At 41.9% G+C, this 27,317-nt stretch overlaps 1 protein-coding gene across 1 annotated transcript in view; it reads right to left on the bottom strand.

Annotated features, from left to right (window-relative positions):
* LOC120024563 (exostosin-1-like) overlaps positions 1–26,662 on the bottom strand; it is a 347,488-nt gene extending 320,826 nt beyond the window's left edge. Inside the window, exon 1 of the mRNA XM_038968847.1 lies at positions 25,701–26,662. Coding sequence (XP_038824775.1) covers positions 25,701–26,662 — 962 coding nt within the window. The remainder of the gene's footprint in view (positions 1–25,700) is intronic.
* Between the last annotated feature and the right edge of the window lie 655 nt (positions 26,663–27,317).

The following is a 27,317-nucleotide window of genomic DNA, read 5'->3' as shown; positions in this document are numbered from 1 at the left end:
CAGTTATTGAATTCAGAGTGGACAATAGCTTGAAGCATGGTCTAATCCTCTAAGACATGTCCGCCTCAAATTACAGAGTACAGACAAGAGGAAGACAGATCTTGAATTATATACCAGCAGGCTGGCTCTGTGCAACTGGCTCTAATGTGTGCATTATCTCACTCTGCACTTCAGTGTGGCAGCTCTGTCAGAGTACATCATTGTGTTCTCCCACGGAAGACTTCCCGCAGTGTTCTTGCAATGAACGTTGCAAAAAGGTGTAAGATAAAGCCCAAAAACTGAAGAGAACACAGCATGTATTTTGGCATGATCTACTGAGATGTCTCCAAATTCACAAGGTGAACAACTTGGTTAGTATGTTTTGAAAGTTTCAAGATTACATCGACATAAAAATGCCAATCTTTTAATACATTATGTCATGAGGTAGTCTGGATACCAAGAGACATACCTCTTCTAATTCTAAGTACGCTCATCAACCCAGAAAATGTAAATGTATGCTCTCAAAGATGAGGGCCATTGACATTCCAAGAATAACTGAGTCATTAGGAGGAAAAGGTACAGAAGCATTTCCATGATCAAACCCTCGGGCTATCCCCTGCTGTCTGAGAGAGATACGCTCTGCTCTCGCCTACCTCCTCAAACAAAACACATTGACATTCAAACTGGCACCTGCCATCCTCTGGATGTTCTACATTTGAGGTACGTAATCAAAGTTGGGAGATAGAAGAGGAGGGAGAGGCGAGAAGAGTAGAGGGTTACTCCTTCAGTGGGTGGAGGGAGAGGAGAGAAGAGTAGAGGGTTACTCCTTCAGTGGGTGGAGGGAGAGGAGAGAAGAGTAGAGGGTTACTCCTTCAGTGGGTGGAGGGAGAGGAGAGAAGAGTAGAGGGTTACTCCTTCAGTGGGTGGAGGGAGAGGAGAGAAGAGTAGAGGGTTACTCCTTCAGTGGGTGGAGGGAGAGGCGAGAAGAGTAGAGGGTTACTCCTTCAGTGGGTGGAGGGAGAGGAGAGAAGAGTAGAGGGTTACTCCTTCAGTGGGTGGAGGGAGAGGAAAGGAAAGTAGAGGGTTACTCCTTCAGTGGTTGGAGGATGTGGAGAAAAAAGTAAATGGTTACTCCTTCAATGGTTGGAGGTGAAGAGGAGGGAGAGGAAAGTAGAGGGTTACTCCTCCAGTGGTTGAAGGTGGGATGAGATAAGATGAGTTCCTGTGAAGGATGTCCGTCACCTCGCTGCCCCCTGCGAGCCACTTTAATAAAGCCTGATCCCAAAGAGGGGAGGCAGGTCAGATCTGTGGGTTGAACAATGGCATTTTCACATCCCTTCACTAGGATGAAAGCCCTATCCGATACACATTTGCTACAAGTCCACTGCTCCACAGTATCACTGTGACCCTGTGCATACAGTAGGCTACACTGGTGACATTAACATTGTCTTTTAACTTGTGCTTCTCATGTGGTCTCTTAAACCTCGATCACACGACAGCATCATTGCATTTTGGTACACCAGAAGTACCTTCATTTCCAATGGAAAGCTGCGTTTGCCTTGTAGTATTGAGTTGCAGAAGCAGTTGCAGTGCATTCATTGGATTTATCAAACGTATGCATCAAACTGTATGCGTAGACGGCTTGACAGAAATGGTAGCAGAAGGTGAATGTTGAACTTTAGTTGCACACATATACAAATGATGCTGCGTACCATTTTGCACAATGACGCTGTAAGTGTAATTGAGGCATTAAAGGCGCTGCATGGTCAATCTGACGTCTGCATTGGCCATGCAGCATATACAGCCTCTGTAGGAGTCAGGGCATTCATACTTCTTGAGCTTCACAGAGCAGCACAGAACGGTTGTGAAGGAAGTTGTCAAGGAAGTGAGTTTGTGTTTATACAGGACCTCCCGCCCTCACCTATCGTCAACCAATCATGTCAGTGCGGAGCTATATAGAGATTTGGGAGGCACAAAATTTGGGAGGTGCACGGTGATGCGGTACAAAGCTCAATTTGGTCTCCGACTACATTTCAGATCAAGCATAAATTGGCTTTTATGACACATGCGTCTCCATTGGGGGTGAGTATTGGATTGCCTGAGCTATTAATAAATGTGAATAGGAATATGGAGTTGTGAATGTGAGTAGCAGTTCATTGGAAGGCAGCAAGAACAAATAGCCCTGGGATCTGGGGATAGAGTTCTCTGCTCTGCTGTTGAATGTGTCAATATGTGATAAGCACTATTTGCCGCTGGTGAAAATGGATGAGTGGTAATCTACACTGATGACACTCAAAGAGTGTTTACACAAACCTGCTCTCTGCTGTGCAAGGCTGTCCTGTGTATACTTTATGAGAGACCATCACCCAACGGCGTATCCATCCAGGGGTGCTGCACTGACCCTGGGCAATCTATGCATCTGGAGGTGATGGGAAAGACTAAAGAGACATTTTCGTTCTAACCAATGGACAATAAAGATGTATTACATACTATTCTATCAGAAACAGCCTGATCTAAGGAAAATACTAAATTATCATATAAAGTGTATGATTATAGGCAGTTACAGGCAATATTAGTGCTTATATCCTATGATATAGCCTTGGAGATTTAAGGAAGTAAGTGGTCTGCTCATAATCTGACCAACTGGGATATTCAGGGAACATTTCCTGAAATGGTTTATACCACTGGATATGAGATAATCCTGCTCTCAATAGGGATTAGGCATTCCATTCAAAATGGATTGAAAAACATGACTCTGCAAAATGGATAATAGTACCCCGAGGGTAGTTGAGAATATGAAATCATAATTAGGGTCAATGTGCAATAAATCCGTTCAGACAAAGTTATGGTCTTAGTATTGCTCATCCCCTTCTATTGAAACCATAAAGCCAGTGCTCTGTAACACAACCGCATCAGCGGAACAATGGAGGTTTGTGAATCCCTGCCAGAACAGCAGCTTGATGTTTTATGGCCCCACTTTATGACCAACACTTTTTAATTAAGCAAAACTTACATTGCCACAGGGTTTTCAGATCATACCAAAATTGTAAACTGCAGTTTTTTTATGACAACTGTTTATTCTTTTGTTTATTCAGCGTCTTTCTTTCACGGATATACTACATGTAACTGCCAAAATAAAGGAAAAGCCAATATAAAGTGTCTTAATAGAGCGTTGGGCCACCACGAGCCAGAACAGCTTCAATGCACCTAGGCATAGATTCTACAAGCATCTGAAACTCTATTGGACGGATGCGACACCATGCTTTCACAAGAAATTCCAACATTTGGTGTTTTGTTGATGGTGTTGGAAAACGCTGTCTCAGGCACCGCTACAGAATCTCCCATAAGTGTTCAATTGGGTTCAGATCTGGTGACTGACACAACCATGGCATATGGTTTACATCATTTTCATGTTCACCAAACCACTCAGTAACCACTTGTGCCCTGTGGATGGGGGCATTGTCATCCTATGGGGGCAAAAACAATGGTAGCTAAAATAATAATAACTTCTTAAAAATTTCTGCTAGTTAGTTTTTGCTACCATGTGGGTTTTAGCTTGCTTGAGCCTGCTAACTGAGGAGTGTTAATTCACCTGTTTCCATACATGTTTCATTTTAAATTAACATAATTAACTACATCATCTCCACCCCTCAACCAGTATTCTACAAGAGCACAGACACAAGGGACAACAGACACACCGGTCTCTACATTGCAGATGAGCTGAAGGCAGTCATCAATGACCTTGGACCACAGAAGGTATTTGCACTGGTGACAGACAATGCTGCGAACATGAAGGCTGCTTGGTCTAAAGTGGAGGAGTCCTACCCTCACATCACACCCATTGGCTGTGCTGCTCATGCATTGAATTTGCTCCTCAGGGACATCATGGCACTGAAAACAATGGATACAGTCAACAAGAGAGCCAAGGAAATGGTTAGGTATATGAAGGGTCATCAAGTTATAGCAGCAATCTACCTCACCAAGCAAAGTGAGAAAAATAAGAGTACCACATTGAAGCTGCCCAGCAACACCCATTGGGGTGGTGTTGTCATCATGTTTGACAGTCTCCTGGAGGGGAAGGAGTCTTTCCAAGAAATGGCCATATCACAGTCTGCCGATACGGACAGCCCCATCAAGAGGATCCTCCTGGGTGATGTATTTTGGAAGAGAGTGGTAAGCAGCCTGAAACTCCTTAAACCTGTAGCAGTAGCCATTGCACGGATTGAGGGAGACAATGCCATCCTGTCTGATGGTCAGACTCTGCTCGCAAATGTAAGAGAAGAAATCCGTACTGCCCTGCCCACTTCACTGTCGCTACAAGCAGAGGAAACTGCAGTTCTGAAATACATAAAAAAGAGTGAAGACTTCTGCCTGAAGCCCATACACTCCGCAGCGTACATGTTGGACCCCAAGTATGCTGGCAAGAGCATCCTGTCTGGTGCAGAGATCAACAAGGCCTATGGTGTCATCACTACTGTGTCTCGCCACCTTGGCCTGGATGAGGGCAAGGTTCTTGGCAGTCTGGCAAAGTACACTTCCAAGCAAGGGCTTTGGGATGGAGATGCAATATGGCAGTTGTGCCAACATATCTCATCATCCACCTGGTGGAAGGGACTTTGTGGATCTGAGGCTCTTTCCCTTGTTGCCTCCATCATCCTCCAAATCCCACCAACATCAGCCGCCTCAGAACGCAACTGGTCCTTGTTTGGGAACACACACACCAAAGCATGCAGCAGGCTGACCAATAAAAGGGTTGGAAAATTGGTGGCCATTCAGGCAAATTGTAGGGTTTTTGAGCCTGACAACGAGCTATCCTGAACAATGTTGGAAAGTGACAGTGAAGATGAGGCCTCAGAGTCTGATGTTCAAGAGGTGGACATTGAGGAGGTCCAGGGAGAAGACATGGAAGCCTGAGAGGAAGACAACCAAAGCTATAGTTTCTAGACTATCATTTTACAGATGTATGTTGAAAACGTTTTTGAGAGATGCAATGGATCATTGGGGATCATTCAATATTACCTTTCTTTTGTTGTTCAGTGAAATCATCCCATGTGAAGAGTCAACTCATTAAATTAAAGTTTTTTTTATTTCTGTTGGAAGGATTTAATCATTTGCAATTATGTCTACTTATGATAAGGTAAAAGGTTTATGTTTCTGTCTCCATATGATATGGTAAATACTGTATATCCAATGCAAAAAAACATCTACATTTAAATAGTATTCATATTAATTTGCATATATTTCCGTTAATCCCCATATATTCCCGTTAATTCCCACGGAAAGTTTCCACCTCTGAATATTCCCCAAAATGTGCAACCCTTCATGACCCTAAACATAATGGGATGGTAATTTCTTGCTTAACTCAGGAACCACACCTGTGTGGAAGCACCTGCTTTTTGGGGGAGGCAAAGTATTTTTCTATAATGATTCGGACAGGAAGGATATACTCCAAACACCCGAACAGGCAAGCATCCCCGTCATTTGCAGCAGAAAGAAACAGAGATTTCACAGAAAGAGATCGGGGTGCCTTGTGAGGATCAGCAACGAGTGGCTAATCTGCCTTTGCCATCCGTACTGATAGCCAACGTTCAATCTCTGGAAAATAAATGGGACGAACGGAAAGCACGTATATCCTACCATAGGTGGTGACCTATGTATACTTGTAAACATCAGCTGGTGCACGATATCTAAGGAAGTCTAAAGGTTTTGCTCACCTGAGGTAGAGTATGTAATGATAAGCTGTAGACCACATTATCTAACTAGAGAGTTTATCTGTATTTTTCGTAGCTGCCTACATACGACCACAGACCGACGCTGGCACTAAGACGGCACTCAATGAGCTGTATACCGCCATAAGCAAGCAGGAAAATGCTTATCCAGAGGCGGCGCTCCTAGTGGCTGGGGACGTTAACGCAGGGAAACTTAAATCAGTTTTACCTAATTTCTATCAGCATGTTAAATGTGCAACCAGAGGGAAAAAAAACTCTAGATCACCTTTACTCTACACACAGAGACGCATACAAAGCTCTCCCTAGCCCTCCATTTGGCAAATCTGACCATAATTCTATCCTCCTGATTCCTGCTTACAAGCAAAAACTGAAGCAGGAAGTACCAGTGACTCGGTCTATAAAAAAGTGGTCAGATAAAGCAGATGCTAAACAACAGAACTGTTTTGTTAGCACAGACTAGAATACGTTCTGGGATTCTTCCGATGGCATTGAGGAGTGCACCACATCAGTCACTGGCTTCATCAATAAGTGCATCGATGACATTGTTCCCACAGTGACTGTACGTACATACCCCAACCAGAAGCCATGGATTACAGGCAACATTCGCACGGAGCTAAAGGGTAGAGCTGCCGCTTTCAAGGAACGGGACTCTAACATGGAAGCTTATAAGAAATCCCGCTATGCCCTCCAACGAACCATCGAACAGGCAAAGCGCCAATACAAGACTAAGATCGAATCTCGTCGGATGTGGCAGGGCTTGCAAACTATTACAGTAAACAAAAGGGAAGCACAGCCGAGAGCTGCCCAGTGACACGAGCCTACCAGACGAGCTAAATAACTTCTACGCTCGCAAGTAACACTGAAACATGCATGAGAGCATCAGCTGTTCCGGACGACTGTGTGATCACGCTCTCCGCAGCCGATGTGAGTAAGACCTTTAAAGAGGTCAACATTCACAAGGCCGCAGGGCCAGACGGATTACCAGGAAGTGTACTCCGAGCATACGCTGACCAACTGGCAAGTGTCTTCACTGACATTTTCAACCTCTCCCTGTCTGAGTCTGTAATACCAAAATGATTCAAACAGACCACCATAGTTCCTGTGACCAAGAACACTATGGTAACCTGCCTAAATGACAACCGACCCATACCGTAGCACTCACGTCTATAGCCATGAAGTGCTTTGAAAGGATGGTAATGGCTCACATAAACACCATTATCCCAGAAACCCTAGACCGGCTCCAATTTGCATACCGCCCCAACAGATCCAAAGATGATGCAATCTCTATTGCAGTCAAAACTGCCCTTTCCCACCTGGACAAAAGGAACACCTATGTGAGAATGCTATTCAATGACTACAGCTCAGTGTTCAACACCATAGTGCCCTCAAAGCTCATCACTAAGCTAAGGACTTCCTGACGGGCCGCCCCAGGCTGTAAGGGTAGGTAACAACACATCTGCCACGCTGACCCTCAACACGGGGGGCCCTCAGGGGTGCGTGCTCAGTCCCCTCATGTACTCCCTGTTCACTCATGACTGCACGGCCAGGCACAACTCCAACACCATCATTAAGTTTGCTGATGACAGAACAGTGTTAGATCTGATCACCGACAACGATGAGACAGCCTATAGGGAGGAGGTCAGAGATCTGACCGTGTGGTAAAAGAACAACAACCTCTCCCTCAACATGATCTAGACAAAGGAGATGATTGTGGACTACAGGAAAAGGAGGACCGAGCACGCCCCCATTCTCATCAACGGGGCTGTAGTGGAGCAGGTTGAGAGTTTCAAGTTCTTGGTGTCCACATCACCAACAAACCATCATGGTCCAAGCACACCAAGACAGTCGTGAAGAGGGCACGACAAAACCTATTCCCCCTCAGGAGACTGAAAACATTTGGCATGGGTCCTCAGATCCTCAAAAGGTTTTACAGCTGCACCATCGAGAGCATCCTGACGGGCTGCATCACTGCCTGGTATGGCAACTGCTCAGCCTCCAACCGCAAGGCACTACAGAGGGTAGTGCGTACGGCCCAGTACATCATCGTGGCCAAGCTTCCTGCCGTCCAGGACCTCTATATCAGGCGGTGTCATAGGAAGGCCCTAAAAATAGTCAGAAACTCCAGCCACCCTAGTCATAGACTGTTCTTTATGCTACCACACGGAAAGCGGTACCGGAGCGCCAAGTCTAGATCCAAGAGGCTTCTAAACAGCTTCTACCCCCAAGCCATAAGACTCCTGAACATCTAATCAAATGGCTACCCAGTTTATTTGCATTTCCCCCCCCCCCTCTTCTACACTGCTGCTATTTATCTATGCATAATCGCTTTAATAACTCTAACTACCTAGTCATTCAAAGAACACCTAGTCATTCAAAGGTTTTCTTTATTTTTACTATTTTCTACATTGTAGAATAATAGTGAAGACATCAAATATATGAAATAACACATATGGAATCATGTAGTAAGTGTGCAAAGCTGTCATCAAGGCAAAGGGTGGCTATTTGAAGAATCTCAAATATAAAATATATTTTGATGTGTTTATCACTTTTTGGTTACTGCATGATTCCATATGTGTTATTTCATGGTTTTGATGTTTTCACTATTATTCTACAATGTATAAAATAATAAAAATTAAGAAAAACCCTTGACTGAGTAGGTGTTCTAAAACTTTTGACCGGTAGTGTACATGTACATATTACCTCAATTAATTCGACACCTGTGCCCCCACACATTGACTCTGTATATAGCCTGCATATAGCCTCGCTATTGTAATTTTACTGCTTCTCTTTAATTATTTGTTACTTTCATCTCTTACTTTTTTGGGGGGTATTTTCTTAAAACTGCATTGTTGGTTAAGGGCTTGTAAGGTCTACCTGTTGTATTCAGCGCATGTGACAAATACAATTTGATTTGATATACTTTGTATCCCTCATTTACTCAAGTGTTTGCATTATTTTGGCAGTTAACTGCATGTTTATCATCAATAATTCGATTGCTGTATATTTTTAACCATGTATAAAAAAAAAATAAGTCATACATATTTAGCAGTAAAAATTTATTAAAATGTGCTGCAAACATCTCAATCCAGTGCATTCATCTTCAGAGGGAAAGAAGGGAAAGGCTGTTTGGGTTCTCTTGCATGAAATGTTAGATAGGTTCAATAAATTAGAATTGACAGGAGGAATAAAGCCTAAGTTTATGCCTTGTGAAGTCCCTCTTCATAAAGCAGCTGTAAAGATGATTGACCCAGCAGCCTTGGTAATAGATGGAGAGGCTGGCATGTTTACTCAGTGCTCAAACCATCGCTAGTTAAAGAGAGAGATTCACCTTGTCAGCACCTGAGGGCCTCTCAGGAGTGACTGACTGCTGGCCTCCTGACACACCTCATATATTGGTTTACTATACTGTACCTGGCCAAGCAAGGAACCCTGAGAACAAGGGAATTCCACCACTGCAGGTTTGCCAAGTACAACACTTCCAGGAAGGTCACACATATTCACCTTTTCAGAGGACAAAAATAACTTGTTATTACATATATATGTTTTATATTACATGTATAGAACCAATCGAAAGTTTGGACACACCTACTCATTCAAGGGTTTTTCTTTATTCGTACTATTTTCTACATTGTAAAATAATAGTGAAGACATCAAAACTATGAAATAACACATATGGAATCATGTAGTAAGCAAAAAAGTGCTAAACAAATCAAAATATATATTCAAAGCCACCCTTTGCCTTGACAGCTTTGCACACTCTTGGCATTCTCTCAACCAGCTTAATGAGGTAGTCACCTGGAATGCATTTCAATTAACAGGTATGCCTGCTTAAAAGTTAATTTGTAGAATTTATTTCCTTCTTAATGCACTTGAGCCAATCAGTTGTGTTGTGACAAGGTAAGGGTGGTATACAGAAGATAGCCCTCTTTGGTGAAAGACCAAGTCCATATTACGGCAAGAACAGCTAAAATAAGCAAAGGCAAAATACATTCCATCATTACTTTAAGACATGAAGGTCAGTCAATAAGGAAAGTTTCAAGAACTTTTAATGTTTCTTTAAGTGTAGTCGCAAAAACCATCAAGCGCTATGATGAAACTGGCTCTCATGAGGACCACCACAGGAAAGAAAGACCCAGAGTTACCTCTGCTGCAGAGGATAAGATCATTATTGTTACCAGCCTCAGAAATTGTAGCTCAAATAAATGCTTCACAGAGTTCAAGTAACAGACATCTCAATATCAACTGTTCAGAGGAGACTGAGTGAATCAGGCCTTCATGGTCGAATTGCTGCAAATAAACCACTACTGAAGGACACCAATAAGAAGAAGAGACTTGCTTGGGCCAAGAAACCAGAGCAATGGACATTAGACCGGTGGAAATCTGTCCTTTCGTCTGAAGAGTCCACATTGGAGATTTTTGGTTCCAACCGCCGTGTCTTTGTGAGACACAGAGTAGGTGAATGGATGATCTCCACATGTGTGGTTTCCACCGTGAAGCATGGAGGAGGTGGCGTGAAGGTATGGGGGTGTTTTGCTGGTGACACTGTATGTGATTTATTTAACATTCAAGGCACACTTAACCAGCATGGCTACCACAGCATTCTGCAGCGATACGCCATCCCATCTGGTTTGGGCTTAGTGGGACTATCATTTGTTTTTCAACAGGGCAATGACACAACACACCTCCGGGCTGTGTAAGGGCTATTTGACCAAGAAGGAGAGTGATGGGGTGCTGCATCAAATGACCTGGCCTCCACAATCACCTGACCTCAACCCAATTGAGATGGTTTGGGATGAGTTGGACCGCTGAGTGAAGGAAAAGCAGCCATGCTCAGCATATGTGGGAACTCCTTCAAGACTGTTGGAAAAGCACTCCAGGTGAAGCTGGTTGAGAGAATGCCAAGAGTGTGCAAAGCTGTCATCAAGGCAAAGGGTGGCTACTTTGCAAAACCCTTAAGCACCACTGCACTCTGTATACCAGGGTTGGCTGGCCTTCTCTAGTCACTTGTAGGCTCAGTCACTGGTATACTTTTATTTACAAAGCCATTTTGGGTTTACTACCTTTTTATTTGGGCATTTATATTGTTCAGAAATGAGGTGGGTACTCTTCGTTCGCTGGACTTCATCCTGCAAACTGTTCCAAATGCCCGAACTGAATTTGGTAAAAGGGCTTTTATGTACTCTGCGCCATCGTCTTGGAACGCCTTACAAAATACTTTTAAACTGGAAGAACTTGTCCCGATTGGTATTTTTAAATCACTGATGAATGATCTTGAGACTGATTCCCTGACCTGTCAATGTTTTTAATTTGCTGTTTTTGATTTTGTTATACTCTTGTGAATTCTATGGTTTTTACTAGATTACTAGTTTTTCATGTTGTTTGTCTGTAATTTGTGTAATGACTTGGTGCTGCCTATCTTGGCCAGGACACTCTTGAAAAATAGATTTTAAATCTTAATGAGCCCTTCCTGGTTAAATAAAGGTTTAATAAATAATAATAATAACTTTGAAGAATCTCAAATATATTTTAATTTGTTTAACACTTTTTTGCTTACTACATGATTCCATATGTGTTATTTCATAGTTCTGATGTCTTCACTATTATTCTACAATGTAGAAAATAGTAAAATGAAAAAAAAACTTGAACGAGTAGGAGTGTCCAAACTTTTGACTGGTACTGTACATTCTACACACAAGGCACATTTTTTTACATAGTCGTTACATAGCAAAAATATAGGTATTTGCTATACACTGAGTATACAAAACATTAAAGGACACCTGCTGTTTCCATGATAGACTGACCAGGTGAATCCAGGTGAAAGCTATGATCCCTTGTTGATGTCACTTGTTAAATCAATTCCAAATCAGTATAGACAAATGTTTAAGCCTTGAGACAATTGAGACATGGAATGTGTATGTTTGCCATTCAGAGGGTGAATGGACAATACAACATATTTAAGTGCCTTTGAACGAGGTATGGTAGTAGGTGCCAGGCACACTGGTTTGTGTCAAGAATTGCAATGCTGCTGGATTTTTCACACTCAACAGTGTCCAGTGTGTATCAAGAATGGTTCACCACCCAAAGGATATAAAGCCAACTTGACACAACTGTGGGAAGCATTGGATTCAACATGGACCAGCATCCCTGTGGTCATATTGTAGTCAGTCCATGTCCCAATGAATTGCGGCTGTTCTGAGGGCAACTCAATATTAGGAAGGTGTTCCTAACGTTTAGTATACTCAGTGTCGACCACATCTGGATAGATTGTTCTTAAACACATCCGGTATGTTTTCAATCTATTATAAAACTATTATAAATTATGGGCTTTTAAAAACGCACCCCTCAGCTACTCTCAGCCTATACCACCTCTCTCCATAAAAGCATATATTTTTCAACTGCTCTGTTTCACAAGAATTCTGAATCGAATAGTGTCCAGATTGTAAATTAAAGATTCATATTTGTAATAAGAGTATTATATTGTTGACTGACTATGGCTTTCCCAATCTCCCAGCAGTGCCATTTGTAGGTTTAGTTTTAGGTAAATGTTGTGATTTTTTTGCCACTCCTGAACCTTGGACCAGAAAAAAGCTACATAGGGGGCAATACCAAAATAAGTGGTCTAATGATTCTGTCTCTTTGCAGCAAAATCTGCAGAGCTGAGATGGTTACATTTTTAACATGTCCCTGATTGAGTCTGTAATACCAACATGTTTCAAGCAGACCACCATAGTCCCTGTGCCCAAGAACACAAAGGCAACCTGCCTAAATGACTACAGACCTGTAGCACTCACGTCCGTAGCCATTAAGTGCTTTGAAAGGCTGGTAATGGCTCACATCAACTCCATTATCCCAGAAACCCTAGACCCACTCCAATTTGCATACCGCCCAAACAGATCCACAGATGATGCAATCTCTATTGCACTCCACACTGCCCTTTCCTACCTGGACAAAAGGAACACTTATGTGAGGATGCTATTCATTGACTACAGCTCAGCGTTCAACACCATAGTGCCCTCAAAGCTCATCCCTAAGAAAAGGATCCTGGGACTAAACACCTCCCTCTGCAACTGGATCCTGGACTTCCTGACAGGCCGCCCCCAGGTGGTGAGGGTAGGTAGCAACACATCTGCCACGCTGATCCTCAACACTGGAGCCCCCCAGGGGTGCGTGCTCAGTCCCCTCCTGTACTCCCTGTTCACCTACGACTGCATGGCCAGGCACGACTCCAACACCTTCATTAAGTTTGCAGGCGGCACAACAGTGGTAGGCCTGATCACCGACAACGACTAGCCAGCCTATAGGGAGGAGGTCAGAGACCTGGCCGGGTGGTGCCAGAATAACAACTAGAGGTCGACCGATTATGATTTTTCAACGCCGATACCGATTATTGGAGGACCAATAAAAGCCGATGCCGATTTTTTTAATGTATTTGTAATAATGACAATTACAACAATACTGAATGAACACTAATTTTTACTTAATATAATACATCAATAAAATCAATTTAGCCTCAAATAAATAATGAAACATGTTCAATTTGGTTTAAATAATGCAAAAACAAAGTGTTGGAGAAGAAAGTAAAAATGCAATATGTGCCATGTAAGAAAGCTAACGTTTAAGTTCCTTGCTCAGAACATGAGAACATATGAAAGCTGGTGGTTCCTTTTAACATGAGTCTTCAAAATTCCCAGGTAAGAAGTTTTAGGTTGTAGTTATTATAGGAATTATAGGACTATTTCTCTCTATACCATTTGTATTTCATATACCTTTGACTATTGGATGTTCTTATAGGCACTTTAGTATTGCCAGTGTAACAGTATAGCTTCCGTCCCTCTCCTCGCTCCTACCTGGGCTCGAACCAAGAACACATCGACAACAGCCACCCTCGAAGCAGCGTTACCCATGCAGAGCAAGGGGAACAACTACTCCAAGTCTCAGAGCGAGTGACGTTTGAAACGCTATTAGCGCGTATCCCGCTAACTATCTAGCCATTTCACATCGGTTACACCAGCCTAATCTCTGGAGTTGATAGGCTTGAATTCATAAACAGCAGAGCTGCTGGCAAAACGCACGAAAGTGCTGTTTGAATGAATGCTTACGAGCCTGCTGGTGCCCACCATCGCTCAGTCAGACTGCTCTATCAAATCATAGACTTAATTATAACATAATAACACACAGAAATATGAGCCTTAGGTCATTAATATGGTCGAATCCGGAAACTATCATCTCGAAAACAAAACATTTATTCTTTCAGTGAAATACGGAACCGTTCCGTATTTTATCTAACGGGTGGCATCCATCAGTCTAAATATTCCTGTTACATTGCACAACCTTCAATGTTATGTCATAATTACGTAAAATTCTGGCAAATTAGTTCGCAATGAGCCAGGCGGCCCAAACTGTTGCATATACCCTGACTCTGCGTGCAATGAACGCAAGAGAAGTGACACAATTTCACCTGGTTAATATTGCCTGATAACCTGGATTTCTTTTAGCTAAATATACAGGTTAAAAAATATATACTTCTGTGTATTGATTTTAAGAAAGGCATTGATGTTTATGGTTAGGTACACGATGGAGCAACGACAGTCCTTTTTCGCGAATGCGCACTGCATCGATTATATGTAACGCAGGACACGCTAGATAAACTAGTAATATCATCAACCATGTGTAGTTATAACTAGTGATTATGATTGATTGATTGATTGTTTTTTTATAAGATAAGTTTAATGCTAGCTGAGGGCATAGCGGGATTTCTTATAAGCGTCCGGATTAGTCTCCCGCTCCTTGAAAGCAGCAGCTCTAGCCTTTAGCGCGATGCAGATATTGCCTGTAATCCATGGCTTCTGGTTGGGATATGTACTTACGGTCACTGTGGGGACAACGTCGTCGATACACTTATTGATAAAGCCAATGACTGAGGTGGTGTACTCCTCAATGCCATTGGATGAATCCCGGAACATATTCCAGTCTGTGCTAGCAAAACAGTCCTGTAGTGTAGCATCTGCGTCATCTGACCACTTCCGTATTGAGCGAGTCACTGATACATCATGCTTCAGTTTTTGCTTGTAAGCAGGAATCAGGAGGATAGAATTATGGTCAGATTTGCCAAATATAGGGTGGGGTAGAGCTTTTAATGCATCTCTGTGTGTGGAGTAAAGGTGGTCTAGGATCTTTTTTCCTCTGGTTGCACATGTGACATGCTGGTAAAGATTTGGTAAAACTGATTTAAGTTTGCCTGTATTAAAGTCCCCGGCCACTAGGAGCGCCACTTCTGTGTGAGCATTTTCTTCTTTGCTTATGGCCTTATATGGTTGGTTGAGAGCGGCATTAGTGCCAGCTTTGTTCTGTGGTGGTAAATAGACGGCTACGAATAATATAGACAAGAACTCTCTTGGTAGATAGTGTGGTCTACAGGTTATCATAAGTTAGCTGTACTGTTAGCTGTACTATACCTCAGGCGAGCAATACCTCGATACTTGTTTAATATTAGACATAGTGCACCAGCTGTTATTGACAAATCAATACACACCCCTACCCCTCGTCTTGCCAGAGGTAGTGTTTCTGTTCTGCCGGTGCAAGGAAAATTCCTCTAGCTCTATATTGTCTGCACCGTCGTTCAGCCACGTCTCGGTGAAACATAAGATGTTACAGTTTTTGATGTCCTGTTGGTAGGATAATCTTAATCGTAGGTCATCAATTTTATTTTCCAATGATTGCACGTTAGCAAGAAGAATGGATGGCAGTGGGAGTTTACTTGCTCGCCTATGGATTCTCAGAAGGCTGCCTGATCTGCGGCCCCTTTTCCTGCGTATTTTCTTCACGCAAAAAGCGTGGATCTGGGCCTGTTCCAGTGAAACCAGGATATCCTTCTCGTCAGACTCGTTAAAGGAAAAAGTTTCTTCCATTCCGCGATGAGTAATCGCAGTTCTGATGTCCAGAGGTTCTTCTCGGTCATAAGAGATGGTAGCAGCAACATTATGTACACAATAAGTTAAAAAATAAGTTTCACAAAACGCAAAAAAACTAACTGAATAGCACAATTGATTGGAAGAATGTAAAACATCAGCCATGTTCTTCGGCGCCATCTTCAAAAGTCAGACCCCTTGACTTCTTCCATATTACAGCCTTATTCTAAAATGGATTAAATACATTTCTTTCCTCATCAATCTACACACAATACCCCATAATGACAAAGTGAAAACAGGTTTACACATTTCTGCTAATTAATAAAAATAAAAAAATTAAATAGCTTATTTGCATAAGTATTCAGACCCCTTGCTATGAGACTCGAAATTAAGCTCAGGTACATCCTGTTTCCATTGATCATCCTTGAGATGTTTCTACAAATTGATTGGAGTCCTCCTGTGTCCACCTGTGTCCACCATCCACCATTCTGTCTCCTATCAATAATTTAACTTTTGGTGCCAACGAGGAGGACACAAGAAAGTAGTCAAGGCAACTAGCTTGATTAAGCCTCCTCCATGTACATCTCACTAAGTAAGGGTATTTAAACATCCATATATCCACTAGTTCTAAAGTGTCCATGATAGTTGTGATCTCCTTAAGAGCAATAGTTTGATAGTTTGTAGTGTGATTTCTTTACGGTCCATTGAAGTACTTAAAACTCTGTTATAATCTCCCACCATACTTATAGGATCGTATGTTGCTTGTGAGCTCGATAAATTGTTATAAATATTTTTAAAGATGTGTGGATCAACATTATTTGGACCATATGAGCCAAAACTGTTTATATTCCAATGGCATATTTAAAAGGATCCACCTTCCTTGCGGTTCAGTTTAGACAGTTTGCACATTCGGATCAAAACTGTTGTTAATTAATATCATTACCCCTTTAGAATGGATTTGCCCATGACAGAAATACATTTCTACCTCCAAGTCTTTTTTCCATACAACTTCATCTGTAGTTATAGAGTGAGCTTCCTGTAAACAGTAAATTTGATATTCTTTCTCTTTTAGCCAGGTAAAGATTAAGCGTCATTTTTATGATCTGCTAAACCATTCCAATTATAACTGGCTATACACCAGGAGATAAAAAAAAGCCCAAATGTCATACTTGAGTAAATGTATAGATACCTTAATAGAAAATGACTCAAGTAAAAGTGAATGTCATCCAGTAAAATACTACTTAAGTAAAAGTCTAAAAGTATTTGGTTTTAAATATACTAAAGTATCAAAAGTAAAAGTAAATAATTCCAAATTCCTTATATTAAGCAAACCAGACGGACAGATGCTCTTGTTTTTCAAATGTACAGATAGCCAAGGGGCGCACGCTAACACATCATTTACAAACAAAGCATGTGTTTAGAGATTCCGCCAGATCAGAGGCAGTAGGGATCACCAGCGATGTTTTCTTGATAAGTGTGTGAATTGGACCATTTCTGTCCTGCTAAGCATTCAAAATGTAATGAGTACTTTTGGGTGTCAGGGGAAAAGTATGGACTAAAAATTACATTATTTTCTTTAGGAATGTAGTGTAGTAAAAGTCGTCAAAAATATAAATAGTAAAGCAAAAGTACAGATACACCCCCCCAAGAAACGATTTAAGTAGTACTTTAAAGTATTTTTACTTAAGTACTTTACACCACTGCCAGAAGGACCACCTCCTCACCAATGAAGCACCTTTAGCGTCCTAAGCTCATCTTCAACCGCCAATTGGCATAGCCCAGAAAGCAATGCGGACCGTACCATGAAAACCTGATTCAATGCTGCCACCCCTCAAGTGCCCAGCCAAATATCCTATCGGTCCACGAGAGGTGCATCCTAATTGAGAATTAGCCAAATATCAGAGATAAAATAAGAAAAAAAGAAAAAACAAACAAACATAGAAATGAAAAATGAAGAGAGACAGATTAAATAACTTAAGGAGTACTGTAGCCAATATGACCTAAATAAAAACATACCTATATAGCAGCAAAAACTTGGAACATAATGCTAATGATGCTAATATCTAGTAATATTAATAGTGCTAACAATAATACATCATAAAGGTAATTAAAAAGTTACAAGAATAATACATATGTGAAAAGAAATACCCACAAAAACAATAATCTAACAGGTATAAGCATCTTCCCAAGATTCTACCAATATTCACCTGCAATCTTCACCATTAGCAGTATTGACAATAATAAATAAATGGGACGGGTGTTGTTAGGCCAGAGTCGAAGTTGAGGGCTGGCAAACCGTGCCAACATATCCTCCAAACACCGACTTCGAAGGCATGATCACTTTTATACAACGGGTTACCAACAAATTCGAATAATGATTGACATATTTTCATACCATTTCATTCTTCCACAAGATATAGTCCCGATACAAATCTAGGGTTAGTACCCAAGCCGGCTGGTCGTTCGTTCTATCGGTTCAGTTGCTAGAGACCCATTCGTGTCTTCTTTTTGTTCTGTATTTATGGACGCGACCCAGACGTTCGTTCTAAATGTTCCATCGCCAAACTGGCTGGCAACGTTCCAACTATGGCTAACTTACAGTCACATCAAAAAGTGCAGCCAGAATAAGAGCAAAGTAGCCACATTTGCATTTGTTTAAGCTGTTGTTTTGTAGTGACATTTATTTGGATACATCCATAACAATGAGCTAATGAGGCGCGATTTCGCCTGGCATAGACAATTTGCTCACTCGTCAGGACAATGTTGTTCCGAGGAGCTAGCTAAAAACACAGCTAACACAATCACTTCAAACTGAAGCTGGAAAGACTGCAAACTAGCGGCACTTCGTTTCATTTTACCTTTTGTCAATTGACATTTCTTTGTATATATCCATAAAAATGATGGCAGCTGATTCATAATTTCGACTGGCTGAGAAAAGCTGCCTGCCTGTCTCTCGCCCCGACTCCCGACAGATTCATTACTATGGGACAGCTGGAGATCGAATTTGAATATTGCAACAATGTTGCAAACGTTGGCGAGACAGACAGCAAGGTTAATACAAATCTCTGCTGTTGAAAACGGAATGTTAGTCTAAAAGAAATGTGAGATAATGTCTAGTAGCTTTTAATAGTGGAGATTATTAAATGTATAAAGTGCCTGGCTGGGCTGATGAGACAGTGGATTGCGTAGTCAGATGGAACAAAGTAAATAGGCATTTAAAACGTCAGATTTAGCCAATGGTAACTTGTGGAATAGACACCAGCTGGAATGCGGATTTAACCAATCAGCATTCAGGATTAGACCCATCCGTTGTATAATAATAATATAAAATCACCCTTACTGCCATTAGAATACAAGTGAAGTTGATACTACCGTCAACACCCGAATCACATTACTCAATTGTGATCTAGGCTTGGTCACGGGATGGATTTTATACCGTCAATACTATTGAAACTATTTCTTTGAAGTTTTTTAATAAATGTGAATATTTGTGGCTACTTATTAAGTAAATATCTGCAGTCAACTTGTGCAATACTTTAGGAGATAAAGAACAATGCATTCTTAATTTTACCGGTCACATTCCTATGAAGCCTATGGTAGTACCCAGTCACGTGTCACATTGTGTTTGTTTACAAACACACAACGATGAGAAACTAGAGACTTGTGAATCACTCACTGTTGTGCAGCACACGCCAGGTGATCTAGTTACAGTATGGAATTCACAACTAAATGTTTGCCAGCTAGATATCTTTTAACTATTAACTTTTTCACCATGAGTTCCAAATATCTCTAACAGACAGCATGAGTTTTTTTATGCGTGTGGTGTCAGAATGCACGCATTGTTCCAAAGTGTAATTGTTACGCAACAGGAAAGTTAACCCTAGTTAACCCTGTTTGAACTAAAGAATTTCAAATGTTATTCTAACAGTTTGAATTCTGCCTCATTAATTCAGATAAGAATTAGCCCAATTCACTTTTGCGGACAATATACGTTTGAGGCTTTACTGAGCCAGACAAACTTCTCTCTTCGACGAGAGCCCAAGCACTTCGCCAGTGTTTCCCCAGATCAAGTATGCAGACATTTGCGCAACTCTAGTCAGGACAGGCCTTGCATAAACTTTTCCCCCCTGGCACATTTTCTGGCTGGCACCCGCATTGCCTTCATTGTTGTTTTCCTTACAAATAATAACTCTGAACATGTTTGCGTTCCTATCAAAGTAAGTGCCTTATTTTCTGCATATCGTGTTGTTGTTTCTACTGTAGCATTCGGAAAGTATTCAGACCCCTTGGCTTTTTCCACATTTTGTTACATTATAGTCTTATTCTAAAATGGATTAAATTGTTTTTCCCCCCTCATCAATCTAAACAAAATAACCCATAATGACAAAGCAAAAAGAGGTATTTTTTTTTGCAAATGTATTAAAAATAACAAACTGAACTCTCACATTTACATAAGTATTCAGACCCTTTACTCAGTACTTTGTTGAAGCACCTTTGGCAGTGATTACAGCTTCGAGTCTTCTTGGGTATGACAGTACAAGCTTGGCACACCTGTATTTGGGGAGTTTCTCCCATTCTTCTCTGCAGATCCTCTCAAGCTCTGTCAGGTTGGATGGGGAGCGTAGCTGCATAGCTATTTTTAGGTCTCTCCAGAGATGTTCGATCAGGTTAAAGTCCGGGCTCTGGCTGGGCCACTCAAGGACATTCAAAAACTTGTCCTGAAGCCACTCCTGCGTGTCTTGGCTGTGTACTTAGGGTCGTTGTCCTGATGGAAAGTGAACCTTCGCCCCAGTATGAGGTCCTGAGCGCTCTGGAGCAGGTTTTCATCAAGGATCTCTGTACTTTGCTCCATCCATCTTTCCCTCAATCCTGACTAGTCTCCCAGTTCCTGCCACTGAAAAACATTCCCACAGCATGATGCTGCCACCAAAATGCTTCACCTTAGGAATGGTGCCAGGTTTCCTCCAGATGTGACGCTTGGCATTCAGGCCAAAGAGTTCAATCTTGTTCTCATCAGGCCAGAGAATTTTGTTTCTCATGGTCTGAGAGTCCTTTAGGTGTCTTTTGGAAAACTCCAAGCGTGTTGTTATGTGCCTTTTACTGAGGAGTGGCTTCTGTCTGGCCACTCCACCATAAAGGCCTGATTGGTGGAGTGCTGCAGAGATGGTTGTCCTTCTGGAAGGTTCTCCCATCTCCACAGAGGACTTCTGGAGCTCTGTCAGAGTGACCATCGGGTTTTTGGTCACCTCCCTGACCAAGGCCCTTCTCCCCCGATTGCTCAGTTTGGCCGGGCTGGTAGCTCTAGGAAGAGTCTTGGTGCTTCCAAACTTCTTCCATTTAAGAATGATGGAGGCCACTGTGCTCTTGGGGACCTTCAATGCTGCAGATGTTTTTTGGTACTCTTCCCCAGATCTATGCCTCGACACAATCCTGTCTTGGACAATTCCTTTGACCTCATGGCTTGGTTTTTGCTCTGACATGCACTGTCAACTGTGGGACCTTATATAGACAGGTACGTGCCTTTCCAAATCATGTCCAATCAATTGAATTTTGCTCCAATCAAGTTTTAGAAACATCTCAAGGGTGATGAATGGATACAGGATGCACCCAAGCTCAATTTTATTCAAGTTGAGCTATGTTTTATTCAAGTTTTAAAGTTCTGTTGACAAATCATGCATTCCGATTCTTGCATAGATTGTAATGGACACATGATGTGTGTAAAATACTTTTTTGAAGGTCGTACTGATTATGATGAGCTAATCCTAAGCTATTTGCCAGCTATGTGTGGCGCCATGTTTGTTGACATCATACAATGCATTCTGGTTGTCACGTAAGCGTCTATCAGACTAAAGATGTTATAACAAAACAAGGTGAAGGATGGTTCACGCTACTGACTATGGTGCTCTCAAGACTACGAGGTCAAATCATGACGTCAGTGATCTTCAGGTCGGAGCTCTAGAAAGATGCCTGAGTTCTTGAGTTAAAATTCCGAGTTGGATGACCGTTCAAAATGATTTTTGCCAGTCAGAGCTAGTCCCCCCCAGAGTTCCCAGTTGTCTTGAACAGACTGAAGTCAGAGATTTCCGAGTTCCCAGTTGTTTTGAACGTGGCATCAGATTGTAACTATGGTACCTGATTGTTGCCTCTTTCCAGGGCTATTATTTAGCTTAGAAACTTCTCCTGTGTTTGCCCCCCATTTATAGATAAATCCCCAATCATAGTAATATTTGCCACATCATATCCCCCCATGATACCTTCCCCCATTTCTACCCCCCCATTCAACTTACAAATCACAATACGCATGAAGGGATGCATAAGTATAACTTAGAACCGCCCTTGACACAAAGGGTTGTTTTAGTGAGGGTGGTGATTCTATATAGATCTCACCTCTTCCAGGGTAAGATGCTGAGAGGCTGAGCCTTTGAGAGAAGCTATAATGGCCGGGGTGAATCTGTGACTCATACACACAAACACCGAGCAAGCTCATGCACACACACACATGCAGGTCAACAGCTCTCAGAGGTACGCAAATTTAATCAAATTAGCTTAACTACAGTGAGTATGATGCTTGGCCTCTTAATTTAGATCTACTTTAGATCTAAATTATGAAAGCATACAATTTGTGTGCCTTGAGTAGTTTAGGATCAAAGTACATAGCTTGTTTGCTTTTGTAAACATCTAGAAAATGGCTCTGAAATTACACTATTGTTAGTGCATTTTATCAACGTCATGGCTTGACAAGTGTCAAGTGGATAGTGCTTCAGACTGTCATAAGTAGGAATTGGAATGACCTAACATGTTATTAGTTTGCATTAAATTACACACATATGGTATTAAGTGTTAGTGTTGCCATTTCTAATTGTAGAAACTTGCCAATGTCATTTGCCAATCACAACATAAATGATTTATATCATCAAGTCAAAAATAAAAGTAATTATCCAATCCACAGCCATACAAGAAAAATAAGTCCAATACCAGAGCTCTTTTCTTTCAAGCGTGTCAAGATATCTCAGGAAAACATTTATTCATATCACAACTGATATTGCCACTAGCCAGTGCTTTATAGCTTTTTTGCTCCAACCGACCCCCCCACCCCCCCCACCCCACCCCCGTGAAGATGGATGGTATCAATCATGAGTGACCCACACCTTTGGCACATTTCATTTGATGCCCGGCGCTAGGTTTCTATGATGCACAAGTCCAGATGGGAAAGAGGGAGAAAAAACAGGAACTTGTGATTGAGTCAAGTCCCATTCCTCTATTACTTATTTGGAGTCCAGGCGAGGTATCAGATACGAGTCAGGCAACTAGGATTGCAAGTGCAACATGGCAACAACACTTAATATGGCAGAAGAAAATGAAAATCTTCTAGAGAAAACATATGACATTGTTCACCCACCAAATCTATGTCTCTGTGTCAGCAGATGTCGCTGCATTGTTTGAATGTTGGCAGGGTTTCTAGACATATGCAAGATACAAACAAAAGCATGTCCAAAACCGTACCTGTGTTGTCTGGCTGGAATTAACTGCACCAGTGCACAACTGCTGCTCCACATTATCAACGTCAAAGATACAACCTCACAAATGAACCCTTTCAATTCCAGTTAGTCAAGATGGTAACACATCCACTTGAAAGAAAATTCAAAAGCATTTACCAATTCTACAGCACAGAACAATCCAGGTCTTTTCATACTCTCATTGGTTTTTGTCGAGCAAGTATTAATCAATTCCCAGCCTTTTTTCCCAGCTGACATTATCAGCTGAGGTAGAAGGTGATTGTCAATCACTTAATCTTCTAACTACCTTCGATGTGTTTGATCCATTTGTCTAATTTGTACGTGGATGTGCAGGGTTGAGGAAGCACCTATACAACATGTCTCAGATCATATGTGTACCCCAGTCTAGACCTTATTGTCAGAAAGTCTAGCAAGTCACCCAGATATCTTCGAAACCCATAAGTCTTTGCAGCTTTGTAGTTAGGCTTAAAGGACTAATGATCCAATGCATTTATAAAGAAGCAAGACATGACTGGCCATAACCAGTGATGTAAAAAAAAAAAAAATGGGTAAACGCTGATCGCGGTGAAAAAATGCTCACTAAGATGAATGCACTAACTGTAAGTCTCTCTGAATAAGAGTGTGTGAAAATGAATAAAATGGCAAACGTAATATCAGACAATCAACAGGTTTTTCATGTAACATGTAGTTACCATAAAAGCAAGAACTAGTCTATAGTGCTTCAGTAATTAAATATCATGTGTCCTTTGTCTGCCAGCGAGGCTGGGAAACAACAGGTTAAATGTAGTCTGCAATTAAAGCACTATAAAATGATTGTTCCTTTCATGGCTGGTGATAGATCTGCAGAAAGCACCCAACAGTGAGAAACTGTAATTTACATCAATACATCTCATCAGCAGGATCTCACTCTCCTCCGGTGGAAAAGAACAAGGACCAGACAAAGAAATCTGACTGTCTTCTGAGACAAAGGCTTTGATAACTGCTTCTACACCATTTTGGTAATGAAATAACAGTCTACCATGTTAAATAGGGACATCGTGTCATCGTCAGTTATGTGACTGTGAGACACATGGTTCTGTTGTGCTGGGTTCTGGGGGACGTTATCGTGGTACAGTTAAATCATCTGACTTCAATCCATGCTGTCCAGCATGGGGTGTGATCTTCCTCTATCCCTCAGCCCCGGTTTAATTAAATTGAAGGCCAATTATTGACTGTTCTGACTGAGGCTTTGAAATCCCCTTCCATTTTATTCACACAGAGTATCTTCAGGTGTGGACCTTGTTTGCCCACACTGCATCGGAATGAATGTACAAAATATTGTTTACTTTCTTGTCACTGTCAGAGAGAGTCATTTGATATCTTTGGTAATCAAATCTTTTGGAATTCTACTATAAGCCACATCGGTTTTTCTTCAAACAGTGCTGTTAAATTTTTCTCTCTGTGAGCTTCAAGACATTTTTAAGATGTTGATGTTATTGGTCTGATCAAACAAAATTTGTGATGTGATTTGCCACAGACCGAGAACTGTAACAAAAACCCCTAAAAGCCCTCACAGGATGTGTTCCACACTCCAACTATCTGACCATTCTAAAAACATCGGTGGGACATTCATTCATACTAATAACCAATGAGGGCAAGCCAGGCACTGAAATAACTGTAAGGGCTGGAATGCAAGTTGAAAACGTACGTAAGACTGAGCATTACCAGTGATGACATGGTCTTCACTGCACAAACATGCCCATCCTGCAACAATGGGAAGTGGGGGAAAACCCAGCCATACAAAACAAATCAGGAGAGTCCGATACAATGGAAGTCAATGCTTCCCATGTGGTTCCAGGTTAAATGAGGCAAATTTAAACTGTCACATGGTTCCGTATGGGATTACTGGATTATGTACATTTTGTTTGGGTGCAAATGCTTCAGTAACTTTACTGAGGCATGTGCTTTAAAAAGAGTAACAACTTCTTTATGCTTTGATTCAAGCAAGGCCAGTAAATTTGCAATCCAATGAAAGTCTATAACTTTTTGCTCAACTGCTGAAAAAATCATTTAATTGTCAGCTGTTACGGAGCTGCCCTGTGGAGAGAGATTTTTTACACTCAGATCTCTCAAGTGTTTAGTCACTGTGCTTTTATTCAGGCTGCAGGACTAAAGAACATGTTGGACTATATAGCAGACTAGCAGTACTCTCATGGGTATTCTAAAGCATCTATAAAAATCAGGCAAAGATCACAGCCAACCTAACCTGTACCACCGAAGCTGCTTTTTCCCCGTTGCTCCAAAATATTGGTAGATCGATACTGTAGCAAATATGAAAGTACAACTAGATGCAAATGTTGTCAGGATAATCCAACTAACATGGATGAACATCTGCAGTATGATGATAGTCACAGTGCTAAGAGTGTCTTACTGAAATAGGGATTAACCCATTGATATGTTGTGTCAGACTGTCTGTACATCCTGTGCTGTAGAGTGAAAAACATACCGTTGTGAAATATGTCACTCACTTTTAGTAATTAGCCCCGACAGACCCTGAACCAGCAAAAGGACATAAGAGGGGAACTTACTTTGAGTATTCTTCATTGTCCCTGTCGCATCTTGCGTCCTTATGCTTTTCCCAGTCCTTCCCATGCTTGCAGGTGGTCAAAAGAATGATATCTTCCCCATTGTGAATGTGATACAAAGCATTCCTGGTTTCTGAACCAATACCCGTCAGATATCTCTTCCCTTTGAAAACCAGTAAATATTTCCTTGATGGAGGGACATTGTTGAGTGTCAAATAACCCTTGTCCCCTCCTTTTTGAGAATGGTCTTTTGAAAACAAAGGAATGGACACATCAAAGTGTGGCCTAAAGTTATCCATATCAATGCTGGCTTTGGCTAAAATGGCCTGGCCAATATCAAAGCCCAGTTTCTCTGTGTAAGCTGGCCAGGTGCCAGAGTAAAGGTTGAATATGAGGTGATTCCTTCCGTCATTCCATGTAGGGAGGCTCTGTATTCTAGCCTTGACATTGTGAATGTACTGGCTTGACAGCTGGTCCCGGTCCAGAGTGTCAATGCCCAGCACAAACAGACAGGCCTCGTTGACGTCTGTGGTATGGAACCGGGAATCCTCGACAGCTGTCAGGATCTTCTGGTAGCTCTCAGACACCGTCTCCCCCTTCAGCAGGGGGTAGACGTACACCTTGAACCCCCTCTGGCAGCGGCTGAAGTCGAAGCATGTGTCCATGCGGCACCTCCTGCTCTTGTAGATGTTGTTACGGACCTCCCGTCTCTCCCGGGGAGAGGTGTGCTGATGGTGGAGGAGAGGGCTGTCCTCCTCCTGCTCTCCGTCCTCCAGGTAGGTGTTGAGCGGGTGGGTCCACTCAGGCCAACGCTGTCTGGGCAGGCCGGGGCTCTGGGCGACTCTGTAGAGTTGCTGGTGGTGGTCTTGGTGATGGAACTCCCCAATCTGCAGTCCCCACAAGTAGGCAACCAGAAGAAGACAGGCCCCTAGAGACACGAGCAGGTACCTCTTCTTGGCCTGCATGTGGACAGTAGGGCTGAAGGTGATGGGAACCAAGGCAGGAGAAGGAGCAGGGAGAACGTGGGGGTCCACACTCAACCCACGGGGATCACTCTTATCCACAGGTAAGCATGCTGCTGGTCTGAGTCACTGTGTGCACAGGATAGAACAGAGTGCCTGATAATCACACTACAGCTGGACAATATACATGCAGAGACAAGAGATGCATTGGTATCACTGACAGTGTTTGCTGCATGTTTTGAAAACAATCAATATTCATCTTTCTGATTAGAATCAATTGCTCAACACCAAAGTAATCTCTTTCAGACAATTTCCCACCCATCCGCAAAAGTAATAATAAATTAATATAGATCACTAGTCACCAATTCCATTCAATCACCAATCCCATTGAAGAAAAACCAAACGTTTATTGAATTAAGTCATGTATCTGGGAAACATGTGTCCTACCTTTTTGTACTGAACACCTGTGGTAGACTACTTTCTGTTTTTGAAACTTCCAGCGTTGATTGATTCCCTCTCACCAGGATGAACAGTTGATAAACACGACGTAAATACAGCATCCTAAATTATCCGAATAGCTTTGGGACACTTAATTAACAAAAATAATGCATTTGTGTGAGGATAAGAGTCAACGAAATTGGAGATGCATTGGAAGCCA

The sequence above is a fragment of the Salvelinus namaycush genome, chromosome 29 (genome assembly GCF_016432855.1).
Source record: "Salvelinus namaycush isolate Seneca chromosome 29, SaNama_1.0, whole genome shotgun sequence".
NCBI classification, from domain to species: domain Eukaryota; kingdom Metazoa; phylum Chordata; class Actinopteri; order Salmoniformes; family Salmonidae; genus Salvelinus; species Salvelinus namaycush.
This window is presented reverse-complemented; position numbering and strand designations above follow the sequence as displayed.